This window comes from Leptonotus elevatus, chromosome 11 (genome assembly GCF_054856555.1).
Source record: "Leptonotus elevatus isolate MCC_2025b chromosome 11, RoL_Lele_1.0, whole genome shotgun sequence".
In the NCBI taxonomy this organism is placed as follows: domain Eukaryota; kingdom Metazoa; phylum Chordata; class Actinopteri; order Syngnathiformes; family Syngnathidae; genus Leptonotus; species Leptonotus elevatus.
The window spans coordinates 13213568-13236721 of NC_141249.1; the positions used below are offsets into that span (position 1 = coordinate 13213568).

Consider the following 23154-nt stretch of genomic DNA (forward strand, 5'->3'; position numbering starts at 1 on the left):
AAAAGGAAAGTTGCCAGTTTTACTTGACATTGTCCATGAGTTATTAGTTTAAAAAAAAAAAAACACCTAGACAAAATGGAAGAAAAACCCATAGTGATCACAGAAATAACTTAAAAGAACACACCACTAATAACTAATTTCCCTTATTGGATTAGGCAATATTAATATAATATTGTGTATAAAGAATAAAAGTGCAAATATCTCTGGCATCTTAATCCCTGCATTTTCTTTTAAACCGATTAAGTATCAAAATAAAATACATACCGTATACAACGCCATTATCCTGGTCACGTGACCGTGATGACGTCACCCGTGCGTAAACGACAGCTGCCGTCGTTCACTTGAATGGGAGTTTGTGAGTGTCTGTCGTCATTAGCGACCATGTCATATATACGTGTTTTACGCACGCGTCACGTCACGATGATCACGTGACTGTCCAAAATGGCAGATACTGACTTAATGCGAAAATATTCATAAAAAGTGCTATGAAATCATAATCGCTCAACATAAATTGACAATTTCTTCAGGGAAGAGTTTAAATTAACAATTTTTACAGAATAGCTGGTTAGCTTTTCATAAGTCTTGTATTACTTTAAATTGACAAAAGTAATGGTGGCACACTTACAAAAGATGGAAAATAATTTGACCAAGGTGACATGTAAAACCAAGATGTGATTTCTAATTAACATCACAGGTGTTCGTCAAAATTGTAATCAGTAAGTCTGCCTTTTTTTTTTTAAGTGACCGGTAGGCACTGCACTGTTTGGTGATATGATGTGTACCACAATAAACATGGACCAGAGGGTAATTTAGAAAGTAAGTTATAGACAAACATGTTAAATGTGAAACCTTGATGTTCCAGTGACTACAGTTGCACATATTATTCAGAAATGTAAGATCCACGGGACTGTAGCCCACACGTGTAGTTTTTTTTGTGATTTAAAACTACACTCATGATGTTTTTCAAAGTGCAGTCCAAATTAATAGAACAATCTTACACTGATCATAACAAGCACGTTCCACACATACGTCAGATTATGTACCGTCTTGAACGCAGACCCTTTTTCACGCCTGGCAGAATAAAAGTGGTGCAACAGTTGCTGTTCAGATCATTTACTGCGGTGCGCTGTCGTGTGACCCGACCTGTCTGATACTATTGGTTCATTGAAGAGTGGCCAACGGAAGAACTTTGAAAATACTCCATGTGATACGCCAAGACACTAATCACTAAAGGTGAGTACAACTCTGTAGTTGTAATAAGTATCATCCTTAATCAGGTTGCCAAATGTTCTCTTAATGTATCTCAGCAGGCTTAAAATTCCTCTCGTGATGGTAGTACAATCATACCTAACATATATGATTTGACTCATTACTGACTCGAGATAGGCGCTGTCTTTCAGCTCAGAATTTTTTTTCTTGGCAGACAGTGAACAATTATTATTATTATTCACACACAAAAAAAGAGCCCGATCGCTGGCTTCAAGCTGTTTATTATCATTCCCAGAATTACACTTTACAACGAATCTTACAAAGGTCTGCTAGCTTCATGCTAATACACAATGCAAAACACCATAGATGGGCGAACCCAGGGGTGCTCAAGTTCGGTCCTCGAGAGCCCCTATCCGGCCTGTTTTCCATGTTTCCCTCCTGCAACACAGCTGAATCTAATGATCAGCTAATCACCAAGCATTGCAGAAGCCTGATAACGATCCCGACCGTGAATCAGGTGTGCTAGTGGAGAGAAACATGAAAAACAGGCTGGATAGGGCTCTCGAGGACCGAACTTGAGCACCCCTGGGCTAACTTAACTAGCATCAATGTCACTTGCGTTAGATATTTGAACACAAATGGTGCAGCAACATGTTGACAGACAATATAATGTACTCACAGGCATCTTCATCCTCTGAAAACTTATAAATGTTACTGCAGTTTACTGATCTTAAAAGAGACACATCTTTTTTTGTGCATTGTGGTTATACTGCCCCCTAGCGGCCAAGGTGTGCACAACAGAAGGAGCAGCGCAATGTTTGGTAGTGAAGCATGAAATCATGATGCACACATTGACACCACCAAAGAGTGCTATGCTAATGACCAATCACAGCTCACCTGTTTTCTGAAGCTGTGCCATGATTGGTTGTTTCCTGAGCAAATGTGATGTCATTTTCAGTCAACAGTGGCAAAATTTGTATCCTGAGATGGATCAAAACTGCTGGATTTTGCTGCTTAACTCATATTCCATGAATGCAACATGAATCACAACGCTGTGTTTAGACTAGTGGGGGCACATACAACATATTATTGTAAAGAAAATCTTTGGGCTAACTTCCTCTTTACAACTGCTGGGTCAATAATTGGACAACTTTGGGTTGTTTTGTACAAAACAAAAAGTGTTCCGTACAAAACAATCCAGTAAATGGGGTCAAATTGACGCAAGTTAGCGGGTCAGTCCAATTTTTGACCCAAATTGGGTGGTTTGTTTTTGACCCGTTAGTTTTTAGTGTAGGTTGCTTTTATGCTTATGTGATATCTGCATAACATAGGGTTTGTCCTTCCGCAGTCAGCAACAAACGAGAGGTTTGAAATATTTTTGCAGCATCTTGATCATGGGAGGACATGAAACAGAAGAACAAGCTTCAAGGTGAATATCCACACTTAGATCAGAGTACTCACAGTAAGCAGCGTAGCCTCAATATTTTTTCTTTTACTTTTTTTTTTTTGTGTGATGTGCATGTAGGCCTAAATGTAAAACAGTACGTTAGCCCAGTTGAGCTTGTCTTCTTGTGTCTGACTTCTCACATATTCTTACACCGTACTATACAATCTAGCTTATTAACATAATGTCTGATTGGAAAAAGTTTGACATTCGCACAATTTAGTCAATCGACTTTGGACGTCCCTATATTTGTAACATTGTCCAAATAAAATACATTTTTGACCTTGTCATTTTTCTTACTTGATTAATGCCATTTTTTAACAATATTGCAAATGCTCTATAGAATTACTTTAGCAAAAAACGAGCAGAAGAAGAGGGCTGCGGATCTCCACATCTCATCAAGTCTTCTGGGCTGTGTGAAAGAGGAAGAAGAAACGGGTGAGTTCATGGGGAAGGATACATATCTGTGCAAATGAATGAGCTATATAATATGTGGCCTGTGGACAACAACACCGGGCAAACAAATGGAAGCGAGAGTGCAAAGTCATTCAAGCCCGCGTCATGCATGCTGGCCCCGTTCCACGTGAGCTACGTTTCAGCCAATCCAAACGTTAGATGTGTACGTCACATCCACGCCCCGCCCCCTTTTTAGGCCTCTTGCGCCATCCTGTCAACCAGCTCCTCGAACTTTCAGCTGCCTCGACTCCGCACTGTCCACAGACAGATCCACTCATAACTAACATTTCTACTTTTCAAGACACCCGACAGTCACTTCTGAGTGTTTTTTTTTTTTGGGCATTTAAAGCAACTCTTCAATTGACCTCGTTGGACGTCAAAGCTCTTGTGGAGCCGCGCTAAAAAGCAATCAAAGCATTGTGTTAAATACATGTCAAAAACAAGCATTGCACCTGATATTATACGCCAACATCGTATTGCTAAAATAACAAGATAAACGAAAAGATGCGGTGCGACGACAATAAGGTTGAAAGACCCACACGCGCTTGATAGCGTATGTTGTGTGACATATGAGAACCTAAAACGCATGTATTAATATACAACAGAATTGCATATAGGCCTACGCGTGGCAACTTGGAACCATCTGTTTTTTTAAATTATTATCATTATTATTATTATTTATTTAGTTTTAAACGACAATGGTAGATTTAAATATTTTGACACACAACCAACGGCCGGTGTGTAAACGCGCTTTGGAACTATAGTATAATAAATAATAAGGAAGGACCAATCGTGCCTGTCTGGGTGCAACTCCTGTTAGCAGATATAGGCCTATGTCCTCGTCGTGAATTCTTATTCGAATTGGCACTTAATGCAAATACACGTTTTGGCTGTAAACTTCTTTCTTTCTTTTTTTTTACGCCCAATCACTCCTATTCTATACATCCTATTATATTCGCACACTTGCACAAACAACATGCTCTATACTAAAGTTCCACCTTTACAAATTATGTTTTTATGATTACAAATAATCCCCCGTCCAAACTGTTGTGTTTATGCATCGTAATGTGGGTAGGCCGAAATGTAGACCATCAGACGCGCACTGAGCGGCCTTCGTCATTTTGGTCGTCGTTGAAAACTGTGAGTTGTTACTTTTCCTGAGACAGATTTTATGAAAGCATTAACGTGACACAGCAAGTGTGGAAAGTGTTGACCTCGCACGCCTCGCAACTTTTTCCACACGTCAACAGTCCAGATTCCGACGCGCGTAGGTGGAGCGCCACCAGGTGGACGGTTTCAAGCTTTTAATCAACGCAAAACTCGCTTCGGCGATCAAGAGCTAACTGTATTTTTTTCTTCTATTCTTTGTTCTTCTTCTTTTTTTTCTTTTTTTTTTAAATCATGCTTAACTTCTGACTTATCAACTCTGCTGCCTATGCCGCAAAGTGTGCCCGACCACACTATACAAGAAGGCCTCAGACTTAAAAATATGTTTTTCCCAATGCCAAATTTGGAGTTAAACTGACAATATTATATCTTGAAAGTGCCTTAAGACTGTAAGACATTGTGTTAAAATGTACTAAGAAAAAAAAACGAGGTAGTGCCTATGTCAGAAAAATTCCAGGTCTGTCTGACCCACAAATAACTTGAATCTGGCCAAAAATAATAATAGATAAATATGTCATGGAAAATAAACCAATGAAAATCAGACATTGCTTTTGAATCGTGGTTCAACAGAATTATTAAAAAAACGAACTCATGAAACAATCCCAGAAAAAAATGGTATACCCTTAATATTTAGTTGCACAACCTTTTTAGGCAATCACTTTAATCAAACGATTTTTAAAATTAACTTTCAATTATTTCAATGGGCCTCTCACCAGGTATTGGTATACTCTTCATTTATATATATATATATATATATGTGTGTATATATATATATATATATATTATATATATATATATATATATATATATATATATATATATGCATACTAGCTCTTAGAATGCTCTGCTTGTTCCTGCCGCCTCCACTGGGATTTTCCCTATTTTCTGCCTAAACCTTTTTTGCTCTTCCTGCCTGAGCTTGCTAAACTTTGTGCATGTGCTAAAATCCCACGCTATATGCCCGTCCGTGTCCCAGGTGAGCAACAGCCACCCCCCGGGCTTCTCTCCCATGGCACAATGCCCAGAATATCTCCTTGCGTCTGACCTCCTGGATGTCTCGCGGAGGAATCTAGGCGTGTCCCATGTGTCTGCTGTCCTCGACATTCCACCAGTGTGATTTCACCAGTCGACTGGGCACCGACTGGATTTTCTTTTTGAAGCGCGCATCTTTTAATGTCCTGCTGTAAGTATGGCTATTTTCTGTAGTCTTGGGTTTAATTATTTTGGGCTAATTGAATAGCAAACGTTTTTTTGTTTTGTTTTTGCCGTTGGTTCCACCTCATACTCTGGACTACATCAGAACTGAACAACTGTAATGGCTCTGACTGCGCCCTCAGCTCCAAATAAGAGAGTACAAACAACATGAATCGCCTTTGATGTTGTTTTGGCACGTAGAAGTAACAAAACAGTTAAAAAAAAAAAAAAAAAAATGAAACAAGACCACCCAGTTGCATGGCAATTATTGAGTCCAGGGATTCACAGTTCCGTCCCTTGGCAAACCGCTAACCCCCACAGCAATGGCTATTATGACATTTTGAAAATATAGTGAAAAACTGTCATTATCATGCAAATACAGTGGATCCTCCAAAGTTGAAAAAAAAATCAAATATGTGACGCAGGTCGGTCTGCGATTTATATTTAGAATTCAAAATATATTTGAGAATCCCATTTGTTACAGAGTCCATTCACCATCATAAAACTAAGCAATTCTTAATATCAGTTAAGTCAACTTTCAGTCTACATTAGAAACAATGTAACACTCAATACAACACTCGATCGCGGGTGCAAATCGAGCACCGTGTGCACTTCAACCACCTTGATTTTAATGGGAATGAGGGGAGCCGCTTCGATTGGCTGGGAGTCGGCTGCGTTCCATCCCGCAACGGCGCACAACAGGGCAAAATGCCCGATTCTATCGGCGCTAGTCATGCATAATAGCTAAAAGAAAGAAAACTTCTCCCATGCACACTTTGCTAGAATTGCGCTAGGCACACAAAAAAAAAGGGACTTGAGTGCTGTGTTCAAATTTGTAATCTAATCACACTGTTTAGCCTAATTTCAATCATAGTGTGCCCTTAAGAAACATGCAAATTCACTTACTGAAGTACTGAGTTTGTTTATTCTTTACCAAAACAGAGGATGGGGCTCGTTTAAAAAAACAAAAACAAACGCATACAATGTATACTTCATATTATGATTATTTTTTAGAAATGCCAGCCAGTCATGTTGAAAAGGTAGCGATGGTTAACATTAGATTTCAGCTTTTAACATTGCCATTTAGCTAACATGAGCTATTTGCTAATATAACTTCAATATAGATAACAATCTAGCCATTACTAATGTTAGTGTTAGCCTGATATAAAACCATATTTGTACCAAAAGAATCTCTGTTGTGCCTAACGAGTATTAGCTACTAATATAAAGTAGCTATAACACAGCTAAAAAAGTTGGGATCCAGTCAAAGCTAACATTAATATTAGCTAGCAGATTACATTGTTATAGTGACATTTGTTGATAGCTGATATTATCAACTATAGTTAATACAGTTCACTCGAAAAACAGTTGGGTAAAAAATAACCCAACTATGGGTAAAAAATGGACCGATTCTCTACTTGGGTCGATTTGACCCAACTTTGAGTAAAAAAAAAAAAAAGAAGTGTCTTTCAGCGTAAAACAACTCATAAATATTGGTGAGATCATTTACTTGGGTCAAAACATTGGGTCATTTTGTATAAAACAACCCAGAAAGTTGGGTCAAATTGACCCATAAAGTGGATCGTTGCATTTTTGATCCATAATTGGGTTACTTTTGACCCAACTGCTTTTAGAGTGTAGCTAATAATGTTTATATTATTCTACACATTTCATCATAGTTACATGTGTTGATGCTTGCAAACTACTAATGTTATATACATTAGCTATAGTCAAATGTCTTGAGTTGTAGCTGTATTGTAATGAAATTAGCTGCTATTTCAAATTGCTACAGCACTTTGCCAAAAGATTGCATTACAGTCATTGCTAATTTTATAACATTAGTCCATTTCAAGTACTTTTTCTTGTATGGCCAATAGTAAAAAAATAATCTTGTGTTTTAGCTAAGCGGAAATATAAAATATATAGGCTATAGAGACAAAAGGTTGTCACAGTCCTTGTAATGTTGATATTAGGCTCGCTAATATCAATATTGACAATTGTAAACGGCTAGTAATAATGTTATACAGGGTGACTTTCCGCAAACCTTGTAGTCCAATTGAAGTGAATAGAGTGATTGAATAGTATTGATTGTCTTGATAACTACAAATGCTGTAATAATGATATTACTACAAGCTTCTTTACTGGGATGTTATTGGTAAGTCAGACTGAAGGAACTGTGGGCAAAATAAAGTTACATATAGGACCAGAAGTATAAGCCTATGAACTTGACAAAACAGTGTATATGTTGTATTACAATGTTGTTATAGTTGCACATTATTTGTATATTATTTTATTGTTTGCTCAAGAAATGAAATAAAGTAGTGTTTTAACAGCAATTTATTAAGTATAATAAATCAACTAAAGTATTACATTAGTGAATATTAGCTAAAATTTGCCTGATAAAAGAGTGCAACACTTTTTGCATATTTTTTTATTCTAGGAAATGATTTGCAAGAACAAAATTGTGCCTGGATTGTAAAAGTTTATTCATGACTAAATACAACATTATGAACAGGCAATGGTTTGACTAACTGTAGCCAGCACACTATCCCGTTGACATTAGAGAATAAAAGTAACAGCTAATATCAAAATTAACTTGATAAAATCGACTCTAAGTAGGATTTAGAAGAACAAAATGTAAAAAAAATATATCTGTAGGCCTACAAAACTTTATTCAGCAAGAATAAAATGTTATTTTGTGTCAACATTGTGGAAGTATCAGGTAATATAACTAAAGCTAATGGTAAAATGCAATTGACTTACGACAGAATAAAATGTTCATTTATTATTATTATTATTATTGAGTATTAAATTAACTATATAGGCAATGCTATTGTTATAGCCAAGGATAGTGAATATTAGAACTACGACTAACACGAAAATCAGTTTGATAAAATTCAAGTATGGGTTTTCACGTTTTTTTTTGCTTTAAATATTAATCCTTGTCTTTGTTTTAGACGCATATTGTAGCATATTGTACAGTTGAGCTGAAGCTGATCGTAACAGTCGATAGTATGTTGTTGACATGTTCGAATACGTAATACAAAATTAGCTTTATAATTGTCAACACGTTTTTTTTTTTTGTTTAGTCAGGGCTCACTCTTAGAATAATATATATATATATATATTTTGCATTGCTTTCTCCCCCCCCCCCCCTTTTATTTCCTAACAAGTACCGAAAAATCAAACAAACGTAGCCTACTCACCTGAGCTCAGGTAACTGTGGATGCAGGCGGCCGTTTCATTCCTCTCGTGGAGAAGCGCCAACTGCTCCGCAGTGTCGCCGTCACTGTTCACCTTCACGGGATCCGCGGTGGCTCCCAGTAGAACCCGAATCACCCCCACGCGGCCCCACTTGGCGGCCAAATGCAGCGGAAGGTTCCCACGCACGTCCGCGAGGTTGGCGTCTCCCCCGTGAGCCAGCAGCGTCTGCACGGTGTCCGCGAAGCCTTCGCGGGCGGCGTCGTGGATGACCGTGAGGCCGAGCACCGGATCGCGGAGGTTGGGGTCAGCTCCGGCCTCCAGGAGGGCCTCGACGAGCAGAGCGCTGCCCAGTTTGACAACCTTGTGAAGAGGTAAGAGTCGTTCGCATTATAGAAAGCCTTTTAATTCTAATATAGCCATTTATCATTTAATCATAACATATGAGCAAAAAATAAAATAAGATGAATTGGAAATTTTGATTAAAAAAAAAAAAATCTAAATAAGCTACAAAAAACGACACACTTTACTTCCCTTTTTTTTTTTTACATTATGAAAAAATGATTAACGTATGTGGACCTTTACAATAAGTCAGGAAGGTTGATAAATCAAACTTATTTGGAGGTGATGATGCGAGGGGAAAAAAAAAAGGCCAGACCAACCTGTAATGGAGTCCTTTGAAAAGTATTGTATCCATTGACAGCAGCTCCATTTTGCAGTAACAATAAAACTTCTGGTAGATTTCCGTTGGCAGAGGCACTGCACAGACGATCAGCAAGAGGCAAAATGTCAGCCATTTGGGGGAGAGAAAAAGGCAGCTTGGAGGCCTAAGATGAAGCAGATCAGAGGCACGTGTTCTGGGAAATGATCTAAGCAAAAAAAAAAAGGTGGGGTCTGGGGCGGGAGCAAGAGAAAGACTCCTTCCCTCGGCCTGTCGCAGCAGACATGGTGTGCTTACTGTATCAGGGCTAACATATTCATATTCATGAGGAAATGGATGTCCAACCTGAAGGGAATGAATGATATCGTGTCAAATGTTTTGTTATGTAATGGTAAAGTTATAGGCCATTTCATATCAAATGAACAGGATTGAATAAGCATAAACAACATGTTGCTATTATTTGTCACTTTATTATAAATATAGTGTGTAAAAGATCATTTACATAAATCCTCTCACCCATTAGGACAACTGCAGGCTCCAGCACGCCCATGACCCGAGTGGGGATGAGCAGATGAATGTATACAATAATTGACCAGATAACTATATAATGTGAAATAAATAAATGTATTATGTTATATTTATATTATGTATTTTTGTAGACATCAAGTTAGGCCACTGTATATTTAAGATGTATTAAACATTAAGTCATGGTGTTATGTGTTTACATAGAAGCATAAAGCGTCAGTCTATGATTAGCAGCACGTCATTGTAGTGTTTTGGCAATATTGGAGCAATATTATGGCAATACAGTATGCAACAGGCTATTTTTGCGACTGACTTCAAAATAAATACACATATAACCTTATTAAACAAACCAATAATATGTAAAAATTCACTTGTATTATTTATTATATATGAATTAAATGTAATAAATATGCGTAATAATTAATAATAATAATAATAATAGTCATAATATAATGAGACTACTAGTTCTAATAATATTAATAATTCCAAATGGGGATAAAAAGTGTCAATAGCAAAAATAAATACAAAATAATTAGATTATTATTTATATTACCTTTTTTTTTTATCATAATAATACTAATCCTCATCATCCTCATCATCCTCAGAAACCGAAATCCAAACCTCTCAGAGGCAGGTGCCGGTATAACAACACCAACGGCAAAAAAAAAAAGATCAGAAAAATGAGAATTTATACAACCCAAAATGAAAAAGGAAGCCAAATACAGTAGCTAACGGCTGCAGCGAACGGCCTGAAGCAAAAAAAAAAAAGTGACGCAACTCACTGTTTATTTCCCGCTCATTTTCAAACAAGCGGCGTCGGCTACGGACCACATATCACGCTCAAATCGATGACGAACGCACAATTGAAGCCTCGTACGAGCTGACTGAGAGTATGGCTGAGAGAGAGAGAGAGAGAGAGAGAGAGCGAGAGAGGGGGGGGGGGGCAATTTGGAGCTATACAATGGATCATGTGTGTCCAGCGGTTATGCATCTCCCCAGCTTCCTCCATTTACATCTACAAAAAAAAAAGACAAGTTATGATTGGATGAGTTCTACAAGGACAAAGTAGGCGGTAGCTTCCTCTAAAAGAAACAAAGCGCAATACTTTGGACACTTCCCCGTTTGTCCGACTTGACAAACGACAAGACAAAACACATCCACACATGCGCACGATCAAGACGATACAGGAACTTTTTTCCCCTTTTTAACGTGCAAGTGTCAAGTGTGGTGCTGTCGATTAGTTTTCCTTGTAGTCTGCCTCCCTCTATTGGTTTTGGCTGGTACTGAATTTCAGTCGCTATAAAGACGACACAACCTTGAGCAGGTTTGATAAAAGAATTTTTTTTTTTTTTTATAAATAAATAAAACCAAGATCATTTCAAAACGTTTCCTGTCCTATAATCTGTATAGCCCAATCACCCTCTCGAGATGGGAAGACATAAGCAACTAAAATAATGTGCTAGCACAAATGTGTCCACCCCCTTCAAATTGCGATGTGGTTTTATGCTAGCACTGACATGATTGGGATGGATGATTTGGGGATGTTTATAATTTCTTTCACTTCATCGAAGGTTCAGTTTCAAATGAATAACATTGACAGGTAACCCAACTATTTGAATACAAAAAATACAATATAATTTTGCCATAATTTGAAAGATTAATTTAACAAATGCTTGCTGGGGAGGTAGATTCAAGGTTTCGCCAGTCTTATGTGCTTAGGTTTGAAAAACAAGCTATATGGTCACAGGCTTCATTCTTCTCAACCACTTACCACATAAATTCAGTGCAGCATGTTCTCGGATATTTGGGATATTTAGGATAATTGTCTTCTCTGATTCATAATATCGCAAAACATTGTTGTTGCTAGAAAAACTGATAGCTAATTTGATTTTTGGTCACGTGACGCTCAATCTTTAATGTGAATTTCTGTCATCAGCAGGCGGCTGCAGAATGTCAAAATTGGTGCACCTTTTGCTGGATGAAAAGGGGTATATCTTTCTGATTAATTCTTATTGTACCAACGCAATATTAATCATAATACCATGAATAGCTCAGTTTAGACTAGTGGGGGCAGATAGAAGATACTGATTATTTATTTATTTTTTAGCTTAACTTCCCCTTCTTGCTTTGTAAATGTTCATTTTGTGCATGGTAAATAATGGCTGCACAATAATATTAAATATGCTTTAAGGAATACAACTTCAGCCTTGTTCTTTGATAGTACTTCGATGCTACTGTTTACTATTTTGTATTTTCACGTTGGTCATAATGGTGGTTTATAAGCCAAGTAGTATTTTCAGTAAGGTACTTTATTATTATTTATTAAAGTGAATCGTGTGTCGATCAGTGATTCAGAATCGAACAATAACTTTGGTGTCTTTACAGCCCTGCAGTGTATCACGTTCTCTGCTGTATTTGCAGCATTTGTTACTCGTTTACGTCAGTTGCCGTAAAGCGTCGAATTGTAACGCTACTTTGTAGAATGACTGCCTGAAGCCGTTCCATCCCAGTTTAGCTCAATATTTTCTTGTCGCACGCCTCCAAACGGGTCGTCACGTTTAAGTCGAGTATTTTATTCACATTCAGTATTCTCCTGCGCTGCGGGGAAGCGACGAGAGCCCGTGGAAGAAGCGTTGCTTTTAGCCAGTCATCGCCATGGCCTCCGACAGCGGCGACGGCAACCTGGACAGGGAGATGATCCTGGCCGACTTTCAGGTCTGTCTACACAAACGACGCGTGCCCGAGTGTGTTTATGTCAATGTGCGGCGCTGTCCACCCGAGCGGCTTCATGGACGGCTCTCTCGGGCCGGGGGTCTTTTCTCTCTGCGGCTAACACAACGAGCTAACCAACTGACAGCTTGCTAACTGAAGGCTGTTATTAGCATGGAGCTCTCGTTGGATCGTCAACAACAACCGAGCGAAATGTGCTCGCCTAAACACTTTGATCAAGTGACTTTGATGTGGCTTTTTACTAGTTAGCTTGGCCAGTCATTTTCTTTGGTCTGAAAGTGGAGCTGTTTTGCTCCTCATAGCTGTTAACTGTTGCCATGTTTACCCCCCGTCACACACCGAACATCACGATGAATATGTTCTTACAGAATGATTCACTTTGAAGGGAGACTGGGGTCGCCGCATATGTCGCGAGTCAAATACAATAGTACAGTAACAATGCATCAAACTGCTCTTTGTAAAACGTTCAAAGCATGGTTGTTCAAATCACCTTTCTGTTTTACAAGTATAAATGTGACGCTTTTAATTTGCATAATATTGGTAGAAAGGGGCCACAAATAAACAGTGTGTTACTCTCTTAAAATAGAATATCAGGGCTATAAAATGTAGGCTATATATTAACCCATGCACAATGTCACTCATTCTCCTATTTTTTCTTCCCTACTCACAGGCCTGCACCGGAATCGACAACATTGCAGAGGCAATCACCCTGTTAGAGCTTAATAACTGGGATTTAGTGGTAAGTTCATTATCCGTAGGCTTGGCTGTGTGACCCACAGGTCCCAATCACCATTTGACAAAAAAAAGTCGACTACAGAATAACCTTTGATACAAGATTATTATGTCATGATTATTTTAGTTGATAAAGGATCCGGACATTTGAGGTGTTCTGAAATCATCTGCCTTTCCAGGTTTTGGACAACTCAGTATGAGATAGAATGGAGTGAATATATGCCAGGACTGTACTAAAAATGCCACAAAGTGGTATTGGTAAACTGTCAAGCCTGGATGTTTCTAAATAATTTGTCACAAATCGAAAAGCCATACTTGTGGACCTAAGATGTTTATTATGATTATTGATGCACCAGCACAGGCTCTGTTGTCATCCTGACCTAAAACATGACTTCCTTGGTGGAGGTCATAAAAAAAAGAAACATTAGTACGGAAAACATTTAGGAAGCGCACTGTGTGTATTTATCCCAAAGCTGGCAGGAGTTGAAAGTGGGCAGCATTGAGTCCAGCTTGCACATGCGCTGCACCTGTGAAAGTGATGACTTGCACTTTTTTTTTTTTAAACACTTGACCAAACAAATGTGCTTTTGTGAGATGTAGTGGGGGAAGGGCTGGATGTATTTTCGTTATTGTATTCAGACGTTTAAAAGCAGAGCTGACATTGCAATAGCCAATAGACACTGATGTCTCTCTTCTTTAATCACAAGACGGCACAGCAAAAATCAACCAGTTCATTTATTACTTTCCAAACAACAGCATTTTCCCACTCTACTGTCTCCATGCCAAACATCTGTGGAATAGGAATGTTAGAGGTTAAATCCAACGTTTCCCCTTAAGCCCTGTCAAAACTGCGTTGGAACGTAGACCTGAACTATGATCCTATGACTCATGAAGTGAGCAGACTTGATTTGGTTACTTGTTACGCAACACCAACAAGCAACGGGCTGGCTTTTATTTTGCCTTTTGTTGCAAAGTGATGTACAGTGAGTGTTCGGGCCCATTCTGCTCAATTGTTCTCAAACAAAGGCTTATTTAAGCGAGCTAAATCTGTTATGTTACTCTGATCTCTCTTATTACATTGCACAAAGTGTTGCACTAATTAGAGCTGTGGTGACAAACCCCAGCTTTTACTGAGTGTCATATCTTTTTTTTTTTTTGTTATTACAGGCAGCCATCAATGGAGTGATACCGCAGGAGAATGGCATCTTGCAAAGGTAAGAAGCCAGATTCTACATAGTCACTGTCAAAAGAGACCGGCATCTGATAGTCCAATGTCATCACACTTGGCCACATACAGTTGAGCATGAAATCAGCGTTGTCACGGAGAGATTAGTTGCTCAGGGCGTGGGCGGCACGGAAGAATAATAAGCGACATGAAGTGAATATGCGTCATCGCGCTGTCACGCAGTAGTAACTAAACATCTTTCAAGAAATAAGGTTCAAAACAACAAAAAATGTAGATGCAATTTGGTGTAAATCTTCACTGGTACAACTTGGTGACTTTTTTTTTAATTTATTTTTTTAATGATCATAACCCTCAATATGGATTTGTATAATTTTTCTGTGTCCATGATGAGATGGTACTCAAATTTAGGTATGTTCGATACCCTTTTTTTTCAGACCAGTATGAGTACTCAACTCTTAATACTCTACTTTTGATACATCAAATCCCCCCACCAAAAAAAAGACAAATAATGTTAAAGACTGACCTCTATATCCCAATACAGCATTTAATTTTCTATTTCTAATTTCTGGTTCCGGATCGTAAAACAGACATAAGATGGCTGTTGATAGTGTTATCGGCCACTGCCACGAGTACCGCTATCTTGAAATAAGGCCAGTTATCGGCCTGATACCGAGACCTGGCAATGATACTTGCCCATCCCTACTCAAAATTGAAATTACTATGCAGAAATAAACCTGAAAACCTCTTTGTTTGTTCAAATTTCACATTAATTATCCCACAGGAATTAAGACATTTTATTAGGGTTAATTAATCAATACGATTATTATTAAATAGAAATATATATATATATATATATATATATATATATTTCTATTTAATAATAATCGTATTGATTAATTAACCCTAATAAAATGTCTTAATTCCTGTGGGATAATTAATGTGAAATTTGAACAAACAAAGAGGTTTTCAGGTTTATTTCTGCATAGTAATTTCAATTTTGAGTAGGGATGGGCAAGTATCATTGCCAGGTCTCGGTATCAGGCCGATAACTGGCCTTATTTCAAGATAGCGGTACTCGTGGCAGTGGCCGATAACACTATCAACAGCCATCTTATGTCTGTTTTACGATCCGGAACCAGAAATTAGAATTAGAAATTATATATATATATATATATATATATATATATATATATATATATATATATATATATATATATATATATATATATATATAAAAATATAAAAGTTGTTAGGACAACCCTGTATGAATTTACCAAATAGATTTCCCTTTCCTTTACCTGTCACAGTGACTTTGAAATTAACTTGATGTGTAAGGCACAATACCCTTTTCAAGGACACTTTAATCTTAAGATTGGCATTGCGCACAGTTTCCAAACCAAAAATATTTTTTTGTACCCTTCACACTCCCATATACGGTTAGCTGACACTCATGAAAGCACAAAGCCCATCTGAACCCACTTTGTCCTGTTGCATTGTGTTGCATTCACAGCTCTAGTGTGTATGCATGCGCTGCAGCGTGGTTCAGGCCCTCGGGCCACGGGATTATTTCTAAAGGGACTCAACTGCCGTGAATGGATGCTGGCTGGCAGCGTGACCAGCAAGCAGCACATTTACTTAAGTGGCTGGCACTGGAAGGAGCGCGACAACCATTGGCCAGTTCACAACCTCCAAAGTATCTTGAAGTGGAGCCAGTTGGTGGCTACACAAGCGCTCCTGTTTCACAATACACTTCCTTTCCCATGTATTCTCTTCCGTACGATGGTTGGGAAAAAAGCTGACAAAACCTCGCTGTGAGAGTTTGTCTGCGATAGACACGCTTCACATGCTATTATCGCCAAACATTATTCGTCAAACATTGTTTTTGGATCAGGGATAGCCGATTATCGGTTATTTGGCATTTTGACAAATATTTGCATCGGCCTTTTTACAAATCTGAAGGCCGATAAAGCTTTTATCTCACTGAGCGGTGAATGCTTGCCAACGTAGCGAATTCATTGTTTTCATCAGGTTTTGTAAGATGTTCACAGACAGTTTTTACTTGTCGTTTAGAACATATTCAAATAAATTTTCACTGCCTGCGAAGATCTTTTGAAACCTTTTACAAACCCTGCCAAAACCCCCAAATTAGCTACGTTGGCACTTTCGCATGCATTTTTTGCTTAGTGAGATACAGGGAACTTTTCATTCATGCTTTTATTTCAATTTCCACTTAATAAAAGCTGATGCAGACAAGGGGAACTTCCTATTCGTTTCATCTAATAAAAAAAAATAGATACAATTAAGAAATAATAGACATTTTGGAAAACATTATTTACTGTAGAAAACTTTAGAGAACTATTTACTTGCTTAGTTTTTAATTTAGTTTAACGCATGCTGATGACCTTGGAGAATCCCTGCAAGTTTTGTTGTAATTTTTAAACAAAGCGGTCTATTCTTTATATGTTTAAAATGAAAAGAAAAAGGTTATTTATTTATTTTTAATTTTGACGCCAATATTTTTTCTTTTACTGCAAATGAATGTTTGCTTGAAATATCGGTTATCAGTCTACTTGACCACTAATAATCTGTATCAGTATCGGCCCTGGAAAACCCATATCGGTCTATCACTATTTTGGACATTAACCCCAGTGTAATAAAACTCATAATTATTATTGATGCTCAGCCTTTGTATTTAATGGAGTCACCCATATGTATTGAGGTTCGCCTGCCCCTCTGTATCTCATGATGGTCTGCTTAACCCCTGTGACAGTAACTTTCCAAGTGATGCGAGCACAGCCAGCATGTACGGACCCCACAGCCAATCAGAAGCTGCCGATGTAGTAGCTGAAAGCGCAGTTCCTTCGCAGTCCTCTTTGTCTTCGTCCCCTTCTCCGTTGTCTTCCTTGGCTTCCACGTTTTGTCCCAGCGCACCTTCCTCCCGACACATCATAGAGCGCCTGCCTCGGATGCTCAACTTTCGGGTGGAGTACCGGCAACGCACCGTTGAGCTGGTTCTGGAGGAAGGTAGCACAGTCGGTGAGTAGCAGCACTAACTAGTATACTGCATGCTCTATGAGCAAGAGAGAATGTGACAGACATTTTTTTTTTGTCCTGAACCACAGGTGAAATCAAACAAATCCTTGAGACTGAGCTTGGAATTCCTGTCTCCAAAATACAGCTGAAAGGATGGAAGAGTGGCGATGTGTCCGATAGTGTAAGTTTAGACCTTTTAATGAAGAAACACACTAAGGGCCTGGGCACGAATCAAAATGTAGTTCTCACTCACGCATGTACAGTATGCACTGTATGAACATTGCTATGGACAGCACCAGTTTGCAAAAGCAAAGTCAGGTTTGCCATCTTGGTGATTTGGTCACCACATTTTCCCGGCCACTTGTACAACTCCACATGAGAAAACACAGTGAGAAAAGATTTTATTTTAAGGTCGTACTGCAACTGCCCTGCGCTGAATACATCTAAACAAAATGGCAAGTCATTGGCAACTATTTTAGCTTTTTTTTCCAGGTGTTTTACTTTTTAAAAAAGAGACTTGATTATACACTTCAAAAACTAAATTGAAACCATAAATGACAATTTCCAAGTATGCTCCCCTTCCTGCCAGTTTGTGTTCACTAAGCAAGCTTGATCAAATTCAAATCTTAACAAATCAGACCACATTTTACATAGCTACACAAGGTTATTGTAGTTAACGAAAACTAACAAAATAAATAAATAAAAATTCCCCAAAACATTTTTGTTTTTACAAAACGAACTAAATGTCCTTTGTTTTTGTCTTTGGTAATTTCATACATGAGCCTTGGGGTTGATTTTAAACGTGATTTAATTTCGATATTTACCAAAATAAGGATGTTTGAAAGTGTATTGCACAGAATTAACACGATCTAGCAGCAGCCAATAGAAAAACACTTTCAGACGACATCACTCCTAGGTGGCAATTTTGCATGTTTGACTTTTGGCTCCAGCCACGCCTGCTTTTTCATTTAACTCAGCCGAAACACAACGCTAGGTAAGAAGTAGTAACTTTTAATTCTACCATGGTGTTTAAAAAAACAAAAAAAGTCTTGCACACAATACACTTAAAAAACCCCCCAAAAAACCCAGAAAACTAAACCTAATACTAACTACTAGCATTTTTAAAATAACTAAAACTAATAAAAACAGAACCGCAATGCAAACTGTCATGAACATTCCAAAACTATAATAACCCTGTTCTGCACACGTGGTTTCTCTGCTTCAGACGGTGCTACGAAGTTTACACCTGCCAAGGAACGTCAGCCTGTATGTCCTGACCCCCGACATTGCCCCTACCGCCAGCACCAGCAAAAACAGGTATTTGACTTCAATTGACTTTTCATTAATCCTTCAATCATCCTTGCGGAACACATCCGGCATGACATAGAGCAGTGTAGTAGCAGAGAACGTGCAGCAGGTGGCAGTCTATGACTACCAGTAGAGGGATTCAGCAAGCCAGTCTATTAAAGAGATATTTGACCAGCGGTTCCTTTCATTTCCTCTCATTCCTTGTGACATTTTGAGAGGAACGTCTCCGGCTGCAATATCTTGTGTAAATAATAGTTTTATTTCCTTTCTTTGTATATTCCCACCTGACATTGTTGCTGGCTTTCTTCTCATAAAGTGTGTATATATATATATATATATATATATACACACTTTATATATATATATATATATATAAAGTGTGTATATATATATATATATATATATATATATATATATATATATATATATATATATATATATATAAAAGATATCTCACATTATTAGTCCAGTCCATTTTTTTAACAGCACTTGTGGTGCTTGAGATTTAGTGGGATTGCTCCATTAATCCAGCTCTGGTCCGTTCATCTCACTTGAACGCCTGGCAGCATTACCAACCTTTCCCTCGAAAATGTCACGCACCTTGCTGTAAAGCCACATACACGTACAGCCAGTAATACAATCACTGTTGGCAGCTGAACGCATGATTGTCCTTTCATCAGTGTCAGGTAAACAACATATTGTGCAGAATCTCTACCCTTTAGTTCACACTAATTAAAGGATAAAAAGAGCTTTATTGTATTGTAAAACGTTCTAAGACAATTTCTGGAAAGCATGACTTTGGAAGTGTTCTTTTTTTATTGTCTAATATTTGAAGCCGATCATTGGCATTGATAATAACTTTGTGTGTTTTGTTTAGATCGATCAAAATTATTTATTAATGTTATAGCAGTAGAGTAGACTTATCACACAGTTGCCAATGAAAAAGCTGATGGTTTCATTTGAAGTTGTTTGATGAACCCTTGCAACATTTTCCAGAACATTTTGGTTGAATTCTGAATTGTTTCATTTTGGGGTTGATTGACTTTGGAGCTTCCACTGTACTGCTCATTTTTATTTTATTTTTTTTGTGTGGATTATACTTTTTGATGTCTTACTGTCTTATTGTCTTGGCAATTTTGGGGTTCTTACCCAGCAAAACAAATCAATACATACTGCCAATGTCAATTTCATTAATGTAGTGCAGGGGTGGCCAAGTTTGGTCCTCGAGAGCCACTCTCCAGCCTGTTTTCCATTTGTCCCTCCTTCAGCACAGCTGAATCTAATGATCCGTTCATCAGCAAGCTTTGCAGAAGCCTGATCACGATCCTGATCATGATTCAGGTGTGTTAGTGGAGAGAAACATGGAAAACAGGCTGGATAGTGGCCCTCGAGGACTGAATTTGGCCACCCCTGATGTAGAGTAACACAAATGTAAAGTGCAATAAAGATATATTGAGCATTTTAAAACTGACCACAAATGCTATAAAACAAAAATAAAGTTCTTAAACCTCTACATTTACTTTAGATTGACAGCTACCAGAGCGCCATTTCACAGTTAACGCTTTGACTGCTAGTTAAAGCTAAGTGGCCGTCATCACCCCAGTGGTCCCTCACCCTCGCGTGCATCTGCCTCTCGTCATCATCTCACTCCTTTGCTAACCACCGTGTCTTTTTAGCAGCACCCTTGCCTTTTCTCCAAGTGCCATCGATATCATTTTAGGTGTCGGGAGCTCATTATCCTGTGACAGCTATTTTGGTGCAGGGCAGAGTATAAGAGGGTGCACCCCCTCTGAGCACACACGTGTTTGTGTATAAATTTGTACTGATATAATGACCCTTCTGTCATATAGCAGGAGGATAGGTGACTGATTACAGCGAAGGGGCGGGGTCTTACCCTGCTGCGGGACCAGACAAGCTGTTGGCTCGCAATAAAAAAATAAATAAACTACTCACACATTTATATATCCAGTACACACAATTTGTGTGCATAGTGAATACTGGAGAGCGCCTCAACCTAAAGTTTGTAAGTACCGGTACACCTCATTACTTCAAGAACAACTTGGCAGCATAATATAGTTCAATTGCACACGTTGTGCAAATACATGAACCACGTTAAGATTATTAACTTTTTCACTATGGTAGTCAAAGTAAATACACACACTGATGGCCCGATAGGATTAAGGTAAATAGCGCAAAAACATGTATTTAAGGCACACTCGTTATTAAAGGGGAAGTCGTCCCCCCCTTTTTTTTTTTGACAATATGTTATATGCAGCCTCACTAGTCTAAAAATGTGTTCTGGTTAATATCGCGTCTTTGGGGTATGAGTTTAGCAGCAAAACCAGACATTTTTATCCATCTCACTGGGCGGCCATTTTGCCACTTACTGTCGACTGAAGATGACATCAATGTTGTTCAGGTCTCAGGTAACAACCAATCACAGCGCAACTTCAGAAAACAGGTGAGCTGTGATTAGCCGTTGCCTGAGCCCTGAGCAACTGTGATGTCATCTTCAGTCGACATCAAGTGGCAAAATGGCCGCCCCCTAAGATGGATAAAAGCGGCTGGATTTTGCTGCTAAACTCATATCCCAATGATGCAATAATATTAACCAGAACGCATTTTTAGACTAGTGGGGCTGCATATAACATATTGTCCCCCCCAAAAATGGGGGTCGACTTCCCCTTTTTAATACAGTGTGACTTCCACTTTAATATATTGATGTCTGTTAGACGAAAGGTTGCTGTTTTCTAAAATCGTAACTAATTTCATCTGGTTAAATATTTATCTTGCTCTCTTTCTGAATTAGGTCCATAATGTACCCACCATATTGTAGCTTCATTTTTTCTTTTTTGTGGTCTTTTGCTGACTAGAAATTCAGTTTCACAACGCAATGACTTTGGCTCACGCGCTGCACGCGTCGAAACCAAACGAGCTGATTAAACAGTGCTGCAGTGTCATTACGATCCTGCTGAGTAAACTCTTAGTTCTCTTTGTTTGATTAGAAATAAATCTGAAGGCTTTTTGGAGATTCTGTGAGCACATAGCCATCTCCGCTAGTTATTTAGTTAGCGATATGATAAGCTGTTGGCTGCTCTCCGTGGCGATGTCGGTGAATAAGAGCGGGTGTCGAGGAGGAGCTCATCTCTTGCATAAATGATGAAGGCCTGATAAATATTTCAAGTGGAGCCTCTTTGCTTTCCTCTCTGTTTATTCTGAGCTCAAACTCACCTGGAGGCTGTTTGCCAACGAATGGTTATTTTCGTTTTGACCTGGCAAAGAAATTTTAAATTGCAAAAGTGATTAATTAGGATTTGTGGGGTTTTATTGCACATGCAGTTGATGCACAGATGCTTTCGAGGGACAGCTAGCAGGCCGGGTAAAAGCCCGAAGGAACATATTTAACAGTGAGCATGCTGTGTCGCGACACGATGGCCGAGCAAAACACAACAGAGGCTGAATGGGCTCGCAACCTGCTTCTGTGTTGCGGATGCAAAAATTGGAGGCGGTAAGGAGATCTTGTGTAATCTTCCTGACCTCCTCTATTAGTGGAGTTTGGTTTGCTTTGCTTTTGCCGGAAAACTCAAATGCATTGTTTGCACGTGCCAGTGGAGGTTGGGAAGGATGCATTTGCCACATTGTGTGTATGGGTATTTGTACTTTATATGCACATGCCACATTGTGTGCGTGCATGTGTTTGGCAGTGCAAGTTTAATAAGGTCTAGAGTCTGCTCTGTGCCATGGGGGACTCGCAGCTTTCAGAGATGGGCTTACCTCAGAATGAAACCAATCTGTTTAGCCCCCCCCCCCCCCCCCCCCGCTAACTGCTCCATTTTCTCTGTCTATAAAGTTAAATGACATTTTCCTCCCAGCACCCTTATGCCATGTCAAGTACCTTCAGACGCCGCCAGTCAACCTAGAATGTCACGGGAGTGTATGTGCTCAGTAAGAATGAAACCTCTGAAGGCAGAAGCAAACATTTAGGCGTCCATATTACAACCTTGTGGGGGATGCAGCAGGGATTAGGAATGGGCATTTGAAAAAAATATATAATTTTTTAATACTTCAAAGGTCATACGTTTACAGAGCGTTCCTCACAATTAAATGTTTTATTCAAGAAGAAAATATATTCCAACAAGTGCCTCGGGCTTGGTGCTAGGGATAGTATCTTTTTTTTCTCAGACCATCACCTGTACAAGTAGTCACCGATATGATGCCAAGTACCAGTAGTACTTTTCCCGAAAACCCCCCCGCATACTTTTAAAGACTTTTATATCCCAATATAAAATTTTTCCTTAAAATTACGTG

General features: G+C 38.6%; 2 protein-coding genes across 5 annotated transcripts in view; one reads left to right on the plus strand and one right to left on the minus strand.

Moving 5' to 3' along the window:
* Positions 1-1889: 1889 nt before the first annotated feature.
* On the minus strand, positions 1890-10719 carry cdkn2c (cyclin-dependent kinase inhibitor 2C (p18, inhibits CDK4)). 3 transcript variants are annotated; one of them, XM_086089414.1, is made up of 4 exons: positions 10640-10719; positions 9334-9677; positions 8677-9034; positions 1890-3065 (listed from the first exon to the last, which is right to left on the minus strand). In XM_086089414.1, the coding sequence occupies exons 2-4, from the start codon at positions 9466-9468 to the stop codon at positions 3052-3054; spliced, it is 507 nt and encodes a 168-aa protein (XP_085945540.1). In that variant the 5' UTR covers positions 9469-9677; positions 10640-10719; the 3' UTR covers positions 1890-3051. The 3 variants fall into 3 exon arrangements, with proteins under 3 accessions (XP_085945540.1, XP_085945541.1, XP_085945542.1); XM_086089415.1 differs by having other exon boundaries at positions 9334-9498; positions 10640-10716; XM_086089416.1 differs by lacking the exon at positions 1890-3065 and having other exon boundaries at positions 8669-9034.
* Positions 10720-11356: 637 nt separating this feature from the next.
* faf1 (Fas (TNFRSF6) associated factor 1) overlaps positions 11357-23154 on the plus strand; it is a 58981-nt gene continuing 47183 nt past the window's right edge. Inside the window, exons 1-8 of one of the 2 annotated variants that reach the window (XM_086090044.1) lie at positions 11387-11457; positions 11794-11845; positions 12444-12572; positions 13258-13326; positions 14487-14533; positions 17276-17541; positions 17628-17719; positions 18764-18855. In XM_086090044.1, coding sequence (XP_085946170.1) covers positions 12513-12572; positions 13258-13326; positions 14487-14533; positions 17276-17541; positions 17628-17719; positions 18764-18855 — 626 coding nt within the window. In that variant the 5' untranslated portion in view covers positions 11387-11457; positions 11794-11845; positions 12444-12512. Of the gene's footprint in view, positions 11458-11793; positions 11846-12443; positions 12573-13257; positions 13327-14486; positions 14534-17275; positions 17542-17627; positions 17720-18763; positions 18856-23154 lie in introns of both variants that reach the window. The other variant, XM_086090045.1, reaches the window with a different exon arrangement.

Coding starts and splice junctions, on each gene's coding strand:
- cdkn2c (XM_086089414.1), bottom strand. CDS start 9,468: ATGGCTGACATTTTGCCTCTTGCTGATCGTCTGTGCAGTGCCTCTGCC. Junction 9,035..9,333: donor TTCAAAGGACTCCATTACAG/GTTGGTCTGGCC, acceptor CCTCTTCACAAG/GTTGTCAAACTGGGCAGCGC.